The following is a 9,218-nucleotide window of genomic DNA, read 5'->3' as shown; positions in this document are numbered from 1 at the left end:
CTCCTCCATTCTCCTCTCGGGATCTTGGGCACGCACGCACACACGCCCGGCATGAGTTTAAGTCACCGGGTCCGAGACTCGAACCGTGGTCGACTGCATGGGAGTCCAGCAAGATAGCCATTATGCTAACTGCTGGTCCCACTCTCTGGTCAAATTTTAATTAATTAATTAATTAAATTTAATAGTTCTTTAAAAAATATCCTGTAGCAGGAAATATTGTCAAAGACATATTCATAGTCATCCAAATGTCACTGGTGTTACAGAAACTGACCTAGGTGTCAGATAAACTCCCCCTTACTCCTTGCTGGGTAGACTGTGGTCCTAGTGAGTTAATTTACTGTTATTAGAAATACCTTTAGGGAGCCAGCAGTTAGCGTAATGGCTATGTCGCTGGACTCCCACGTAGTCGACAGCGGTTCGCGTCCTGGACCCGGTGGCTTAAAACTCAAGCCGGGCGCATGTGTGTGCGTGCCCAAGATCCCAAGAGGAGAATGGAGGAGAAGGGATTGCGGCATGACCATCCCCCCTGGGGGGTGATTTCTCGCTTTCTGTCTCTATGTCTCTCTCTGTCTGTCTGGCGAGCGCACGCGCCCTATAGCGAAAACCTCTCAAAAAAAAAAATACCTTTAGAGCAATAACCATTAAATATATATGATGTATCTCTGCTACGTGTTTAACCTACCCAGCTTCCCTCCTCCATTCCCTCAGCAACTTAAGCAGTTAGGCTTTTCTCAGGAACCAAGAATGGGTGTAATAACATGAGGATTTTTTTTAAAAGAATTATTTCAATTAACTTTATTTATTCATTTTTAATTAACATGAGGATTTTTAAAACTCCTCACAGCTTGGTCTCTAGCCCCTTCTTGGTGTTTAACTCTCTACTTCCCTGAGATGGTTAAATAGAAATAAGCTTTTAGGGCAAGCAGGAGGAGTGGTGATTAAGGTGCTGGACTCCCACATGGCTGACCACAGTTTGAATTCCAGAGCTGGTGGCTTGCTTTCTGACTTTCCCTTTCTCTGGTCAAATTTTTATAAGTACATACATACATACATACAAATAAACAAATAACAGAAATAGACTTTCAACAACTTTGGAGCTTGCCTTTAAGTCATTCTTCAGAATATACAGGATATCTTGAAGGTTCATAGTTCGATCTTTCTGCTTGACCTGGATGCCTGACTTAACAATATCATAGTAAGGTTTCGGAAGCCTGACATCAGCTTCTAAATAATTTCCCAAGACTATGGCTTCTTTAATAACTGAGCCATCTAAGCCATTCCAGGGTATGTTATCTGTAAGAAAAAAAGTGACAGAAAAGAATAACATTAAGAAATCAGGTGAGGGGAACCAGTAGTTAGCGTAATGGCTATGTCGCTGGACTCCCACGTAGTCGACCGCGGTTCGCGTCCCGGACCCGGTGGCTTAAAACTCACGCCGGGCGCGTGTGCGTGCATGCCCAAGATCCCGAGAGGAGAATGGAGGAGAAGGGATTGCGGCGTGACCATCCCCCCTGGGGGGTGATTTCTCACTTCCTGTCTCTATGTCTCTCTCTATCTGTCTGGCAAGCGCATGTGCCCTATAGCAAAAAAGCCTCTCAAAAAAAAAATCAGGTGGGGGGACCAATAGATGGCAAAATGGTTATGTCAATGGACTCCCACATAGTCAACTCTAGTTTGAGTCCCAGAGCCCTAAACTCAAACCAGGCGCTTGTGGGTGCGTGCCCAAGGTCTGAAGAGGAGAATGGAGAAGGGATTGCAGCATGGCCATCACCCCAGGGGGTGATTTATCGCTTTCTGTTTCTCTTTCTCTGTGTCTCCAGTGAGTGCATATGCTCTATAGCAAAAATCTCTCAAAAAAAAAAAAAAAAAAAAAAAAGAAAAGAAAGGAAGGAAGGAAGGAAAAGAAATAAGGTGGGGACTAGCAAGTGGCCTGGTGATTAAGGTGCTGAACTCCCACATGGCCGACTATGGTTTGGGTCTCTGACCTGGCAGCTTGAAACTCACACCAGAGAGGTATGTGTGCAAAATCCCAAGAGGAGAATGGAGAAGGGATTGTGGTGTGGCCACCCTCTGGGGGACAACTTCTCTCTTTGTGAAGGGACTGCAGATACATGAAACAGTGCTGACTGACCTACCCTCACTGTGCATATGAGTGTGTTTGCATGGCTGTGTCTTCCTCTCTTGAAGGACTCTTTCTAGTTTCAGAGATGTGACTATTTCTTTCACATTAGAGTTCTGTAGGTTTGAAAGGGGGCTTCTATTTCTTTCTTTTTACAATTTTTGAAAATTATTCATTTTCTAAAAATTTATTCATTCATTCATTTCAATTTGACTAGGGAGGGGGAGAGAGAGAGAGAGAGAAGTGGGAAAGCAAGCCACCAGGTCTGGGACTTGAACCGTGGTCAGCCATTGGGAATGTCAAGCTCCTTAACCACCACACCACCTGCTGGTCCCCTTCTATTTCTTTCAAGTGACATCATTTGTGCATCTACTGGTCCCTGGGTGTGTTTAATTGCATAGTTCACTTCTCAAAGGCCAGTCTTTTCCCCTCGTTTACGAGTCCTTAAGGGACACCTCACAGAGGTCCCTAAACATTGATACCAAAATTCAGTTTAAAAACTTTGCGTAACGGGTCAGCAGGTGGTGCAGTGGCTAGAGCGCTGGACTAACACATGGTCAACTATGGTTCGAGTCCTGAACCCAGCAGCCTAAAATTCATTTTGAGCATGTGTGCTTATATGCCAAAAATCCCAAGAGGAGAATGGAAAAGGGATTGCAACATGGCCATCCAGCTTTGGGGTGGGGTGGGGTGGGTGATTTCTCACTTTCTGCCTCTCTGTGTTTCTCTAGCTGAACACATGTGTGCTTTAGCAAAAATCTCTCAGAAAACAAACAAACAAACTTTGCATAGGTTATGCATTATCACTGACAAGCAAATGGTGGCCTTTGCTAAATATTAAAGGGCAGCTAAAAAAAGGCTTCTGAGAGATCATCTTAGATCTTCCATAGCACAAAGTGGTTTCCTTGAAGAAATCTATTTTAAGTCTTCCCTTTTCAAAAAACTAAGTAATTCCTGGTGGGAAAAAAAATCCAACCTAGGAGTAGGGGCTTTGGCCAGCCATTACCTGTCAAAATCTCCTGGATGATCATAGAGAAGCTGTAGATGTCTGACTTGGTTGTGGCTGCCTTCTGTAAGATCACCTCTGGTGCAGCCCAGTTGTACAGCTGGCTGGGGAGCGGTACTCGAGTTAGGTCCCTGTGCACACCTCTGTCACGGCTACAGAAGGAAACATACAATGCAAGGCTTATGTTTTAAAGGTCATCTTGATCACCACACAGTGCATTTGTGAAATATTCACTTCTGAAGACTGGCAACCTCATGGAGCTTCTGGAAATCTAGGCAGACACAGAACTAAACCACCCTGCCTCAGAGCTTCAGAGCTGTTCTACACCTCGGCTCCTTACTGCTCCAACCCACCTGCACTGTCTCCCCATCCAGTGCCAGTCTCCCTGCTTCCCCAACTCACTGAAGTCACAGGGCCTTCAGGAGTTACTTCATCATGCCAAGTGTATTGTCACTTTGAGGCTTTGGACCTGCAGCCTTTTATTCATGGCATGCTTGGCCTAGAGATCCTAGCACCACAGGGTGCTTCTTCTGACGCACTCATTTGAAAGTCACCTCCTGGGACCAGCAGATGGCATAATGGCTGTGTTGCTCAACTCCCATGTAGTCGACCATGGTTCGAGTCCCAGACCCAGTGGCTTAAACTCACACCAGGCTCATGTGTATGTGTGCCCAAGATTCCGAGAGGAGAATGGAGGCGAAGGGATTACAGTGTGGCCATCCCCCCTGAGGGGTGATTTCTTGCTTTCTGTCTCTCTGTCTTAAGAGAGAGCACACGTGCCCTATAGCATAAACTATAAATCAATCAATAAATAATCCTCTTTACTTCCTGTCACCTTCTTCTTCTATAATCCCGTATTTTTCCTCTATTAAAGCTAGATGGGATGGGAGCCTTTATTTTCTGGCCATCCCCTTTTACATTTCTCCAGGCTTCATCTTTGACATCCTTAAAATTACATTTGGCTATGGTGCTGTGACACCACTGGAACAGCAATTCCAGCTCCAATGGCCCCATTAAGGACTGAGTAGGAGAAACTGACGTATTGCTTTTACACCAGTGCCACCCTTGACAATGATGTTCAACAAACCAACGTGTCCAAATACAGAACTGAAAGCTATTTTGGATACTTGAATAATTGACACATGGTATCAGCTTTCAAAGAATGGTACACCAATAATGCTCCTAGAAAAGAATCTTAAGAATTATTTTATTTATTTTAGTTTGACCAGAAAGGGACAGAGTAAGAGCAAGAGTGAGAGTGAGAGAGAGAGAGAGAAGGAAAGTGAGAAAGCAAGTCTCCAGGTCCGGGACTCAAACCGTGGTCGGCCATGTGGGAGTCCAGCGCCCTTAGCCACCACGCCACCTGCCAGTCCTAGAAAATAATCTTATAGTAATGTTAATATATGCAACCAATTAAAAATGTATAAATTGGTGTAAGAAGGAAAAACAAGAACAAGGTTGGGCTGGTCCCTCGCCAAAGCTCCATTTCACTCTAGGAATCCATTCAACCCAAGGGCCGAAGCAACAGTTATGGCTTCCTCTCAGCAGCAGAGGGCGCTCCACCACTGACAAATAGTTGAGATTTGCTCAGACTCCCTGAAAAGCCCCTGGTGGTAGCAACAGCAAAAACAATGTCCAACACCTTAGTTTCCAGTGCAGAGCCAACTCTGCTCTGAACCATTTCAAGTTTTCCCTTCAGCCAATCATTAAACATTTAGTGCACGCTAAAGCAAACTTTAAAAAAAAGAGAGGGGAGAATGTGAGAGGTAATCCAGAAGCAGAGCAGTACTCTGTAATGGCATGAACTCAAAGTGGCTTAAATGGGGGCTGGCAGGTGGCATGTGGTTGAGGGTGCTAGACTCCCACATGGACGACCACGGACTTGAAGTCCCCGACCTGGCAGCTTGCTTTCTCACTTCATCTCTCTCACACTCTGTCCCTCTCTGGTCACATTTAAATAAATAAATAAATAAATAAATAAAGTTAAATAAAACAATTCTTTTTTTTTTTTTTTGAGAGGTTTTTGCTATAGGGCACATGCGCTTGCCAGACAGACAGAGACAGAGAGATAGAAAGCGAGAAATCACCCCCCAGGGGAGATGGCCACACCGTAATCCCTTCTTCATTCTCCTCTCAGGATCTTGGGCACGCACGCACACGTGCCCGGTGTGAGTTTAAGCCACCGGGTCCAGGACTTGAACCGCGGTCAACTATGTGGGAGTCCAGCAACATAGTCATTACGCTAACTGCTGGTCCCAATAAAACAATTCTTTAAAAAAAAAAAAAAAGTGGCTTAAATGGCCAGAAGAGCTGGCAGGTGACATGGTGGTTGGGGTTCTGGACTCCCACATGGCCAACCACAGTTCAAGTCTTGTCTCTTTCTGGTAAAACTGAAGAAGAAATCAAATTTAAATAAATAATTGTTTAGCAAAGAAAAAAATGGCCAGGAGAAGTGCGAGCAATAACGTTGGCATTGTGGGTGGAGCTCCACTTAAGACGACTTGGGGACCTGGACTTAATCTTGTAGGCAGTGAGGAGCCCCTGAAAGGTTTTAGCTGGGATTGAGAATGGACTGTGTGAGAGCATTCCGCAGGTCACCGTGGTCTAGCCTCTGCCCATTCCCACAGAGAAAACCGCCGCAGTTCCAGTCACACGCTCTCTGTTCCCCAGCCTCCTTTTCGCCCCATCGTAGGCCTTTTTCCACGCACAGGAGTGAGGGGGATATTCTTTTTTTTTTTATTTTTATTTTAAGAATTATTTTTATTTAATTTATTTTATTCATTCACTTTATTTTAATTTGACTAGAGAGAGATACAGAGAAAGAGAGAGAGACGGGGAGAGAGAAAGTGAGAAAGCAGGCCACCAGGTCCGGGACTTGAACCGTGGTCAGCCATGTGGGAGTGCCCAGCTCTTATACCACCACACCACCTGCTGGTCCTGAGGGAGATATTCTTAACCTAAAAATCACCCATGGCTCCATAATGCTTAAAATAAATAAACAAAAAATAACCCTTCCAGAACATCCCAATGATCTTATGATAAAATTCAAATTCCTCACCAAGGCCCATAAGGCCAAGCATGATCTGGGCCCTGCCCTCCTCTCCAGGCAGAGCAACAAAAGGTCTGAGGAGGTAAGAGTGATTTAGTTTCCTTTGTTTGAAAAACACATGCTGGGGCCAACAGGTGACATGGTGGTTGGGGAGCTGGACTCCCACATGGCCAACTGTGGTTCAAGTCCCAGATCTGGCAGCTTGCTTTCTCACTTTCCCTCTGTCTGTCTGTCTCTTTCTGGTGAGCACAGGTGCCCAATAGCAAATTAAAAATAATAACAATGATAAATAGAATTAAACACATAATTGTTTTTTAAAAATATATGCTGAGCACCTTCTGTTGTGAAGGCCTGTTCTAGCCATGTGAGATACAGCAGTAAAGAAGACACAAACCCCAGCTCTGTGGAGCTTTCCACCTAGTGAGGGAAGACTACAGAGGACGTGGAAAGCAAAGACCTGGAAAGAGACTCAAAAAAAGGCTTCGGTGAGGGGTGGGTAGAGGACAAGGGGAGGGGAAGTAGGCAGATCTAAGCCAGGGATCTGCCAGTAGCTGGGCCTCACAGCAGAGCAGAACCCACCCTGGATTAAAGGCTCAGCACTGGGACCAGCAGTTAGCGTAATGGCTATGTCACTGGACTCCCACGTAGTCAACTGCGGTTTGGTTCCCGGACCCGGTGGCTTAACCTCACACTGCACGTGTACGTGCATGCCCAAGATCCCGAGAGGAGAATGGAGGTGAAGGGATTGTGGTCTGTCTGTCTGTCTGGCCTGGTGAGCGCATGCGCCCTATAGCAAAAACCTCTCAAAAAAAAAAAAAAAGAAAAAAAAAAAGGCTCAGCGCTGTGGCGGCAGCAGGGAGGGGCATCTCTGCCTTCCATAGCTTGTGGTGGGAGGAGCAGTCAGCCTCCAACTCTCAGGAAAACTCCGAGTTCAGCCCAGCCACTGCACCAAGCTCCTCAAGGGCAGGGAATGCCCTTAGTTCCTCCCAACCCAGTGCCTGGCCCCAACATAGAAGGTGTGACAAACCATGAGGCTAGCAACACCCCCACCACCTCCTCTGTCCTCCAGGGTGCACAGCAAAGGTCTCCTAGCCTCCTAGCAGTAAGGTTTTAGGCTCTGGCCTCGGCAAGTCCCACCCTGCTCACTGACCAGCAAGGGAAAGAAAGCAGTGGGGCTGAGGCCTGGTGGTGGCGGACGGAGGGACACAGAACACAGTGCCCCATCTAGCCCACATGCTAGATTACAGTGTGAGTAAGAAACATGTCTTACGGTGTCAGGCTGGTGAAAATTTTGGATTAGATAGAGAATTTCTATACATTGGCCAATATGGCATTCCTTTTTAAATGTTTGTTAAAATGAGACTCTCCTGGGCCAGCCAGGTGGTATGGTAGTTAAGGCGGCTGGATCTCACATGACCGACTATGTGGTTCAAGTCCTAGACCTGACAGCTTGAAAAACACAATGGGCACATGTGCCTACATGCCCAAAATCTCAAGAGGAGAATGAGAAGGAACTATAACATGGTTCCTTGGAGTGTGCTTTCTCACTTTCCTCCTCTCTCTCTCTCTCTCTACCACCCCCCCCAGACACACATGCCCTAGAGCCAAAAAAAAAAAAAAAAGAATGTCCTGAGGCACTTCCTCAAAAGTCCTCCTCTAGCCATCACAGACACAGTAAGGCATTTGCAAATCCCTGTCCTCCTCTAATGAACAATAGGTCAGTCCACCATGAGGAGTCCTGCCCGAATCAGAGTCTGTCTCTACAGCAGCGACCACCGGGAGACCCTTCCTTCCAGGAGGAGGCACACTCAGCTCGATGTGCCCACCTTTCCATCATGTACTCCAGGTTGGTCAGCCTGGCTTCCCCCATGGAGACAATGTGCACTGCGTAGGAGCTCAGGGAGCGGTGGACGAAGCCCCGAGAATGCAGGAACCTCAGGGCGTCGGAGACCTGGAGCAGCAGGTGCACGATCAGCTCCATGTGCAGCACTGGAAACTGGGACCGCTGTGAGCAAGAGACAGAAGGCCAAGAGTGAAAGGCACCGGGCCCTCGACACTTCTGATTTTCAAAGTCTTTCCATCTGATTGTCACAGCTATCTAGGATCCATTACAGATGAAGAACCTACAGCTCAGCAAGCTTAAGTGACTGGCCTCGGGTCCCAGAACCTCGGACCCTGGGCTCCGAACCTGGGCCCCTTCCCTTCAGCTGAGCTGCCTCGAGTTTTCAAAGTCTGGTATGTGTATCCCAGGCTGGCCTTGGAGAAAGCTGCCAGGGAGGTCTCCCGCTGCCAGCAGTAAACCTGCCCTGCCCGCTCCCTACCCAGGTCAGTGCTGCTGGGAGAACCTGGAAGCTCAAAGGAACTCCCAGGATGCAGATCACCAACCCAGCTTTCTTCCAGTCCAGAGAACCGGAAAGCTCACGTGAAGAGGACAGAAACGCACTCACACCAGTACACATGGCTGATTGAAGTCATAATGGGTCTCTCCCTGAGACAAATGGCATTTTAAGGTAATGCCCTCCCCCAAGAAAAGTAAAGGGTGGGGGAAACTACTTGGAGAAGGTCCTGAGGTGGGAGGAATGGCAAGCTGTTTGGGAGAAGGACTTGCCTCACTTCTACCCAGGACCTTCGGAACCAAGTCAAGGAGAGAGAAATCTCCAGGAGCTCTCTAAAGCCACATCTCAGCCCAAAGCACACTTCTCAGGGAGTCTGTCAGCCATGAAAGACATTTGAGAGACAAACGGGGAGTAATAAAGACCTAACCGGGAGAGGAACCAGCAGGTGGCACGGTGAACAGGCTGGACACTCCCACATGGCTGACTACGGTTCAAGTCCCCAACCTGGTGGCTTGCTTTCTCACTTTCTCTCTCTTTCTCTGTGTCTCTCTGATCAAATTAAAATAAAATGGATAAATAAAATTAAATAAATAATTCTTTAAAAAAATCCTAACCAAGAGAGAGCTCAAGTGCAAATCTAGGCAAACAAAGCCAGTGGCTGTGGATCACAGTTAGCTAGCAAAGTGTCTTGTGCTCTGGGGCCTGCTG

The 9,218-nt window shown here is 46.9% G+C and overlaps 2 protein-coding genes across 6 annotated transcripts in view; both read right to left on the bottom strand.

Annotated features, from left to right (window-relative positions):
• SKA2 (spindle and kinetochore associated complex subunit 2) overlaps window positions 1-9,218 on the bottom strand; it is a 1,094,818-nt gene that overhangs the window by 583,745 nt on the left and 501,855 nt on the right. The window lies entirely within an intron of this gene.
• The window catches only part of TEX14 (testis expressed 14, intercellular bridge forming factor), a 112,291-nt gene that overhangs the window by 70,379 nt on the left and 32,694 nt on the right, over window positions 1-9,218 (bottom strand). For all 5 annotated transcript variants that reach the window (XM_027774233.1, XM_027774235.1, XM_027774234.1 and 2 more), the window contains exons 9-11: window positions 8,001-8,179; window positions 3,126-3,277; window positions 1,103-1,293 (exon numbers count right to left, since the gene is read on the bottom strand). In XM_027774233.1, the coding sequence (XP_027630034.1) occupies window positions 1,103-1,293; window positions 3,126-3,277; window positions 8,001-8,179 (522 nt within the window). The remainder of the gene's footprint in view (window positions 1-1,102; window positions 1,294-3,125; window positions 3,278-8,000; window positions 8,180-9,218) is intronic.

The sequence above is a fragment of the Tupaia chinensis genome, unplaced genomic scaffold, assembly GCF_000334495.1.
Source record: "Tupaia chinensis unplaced genomic scaffold, TupChi_1.0 Scaffold000416_1, whole genome shotgun sequence".
NCBI classification, from domain to species: Eukaryota; Metazoa; Chordata; class Mammalia; order Scandentia; family Tupaiidae; genus Tupaia; species Tupaia belangeri.
This window is presented reverse-complemented; position numbering and strand designations above follow the sequence as displayed.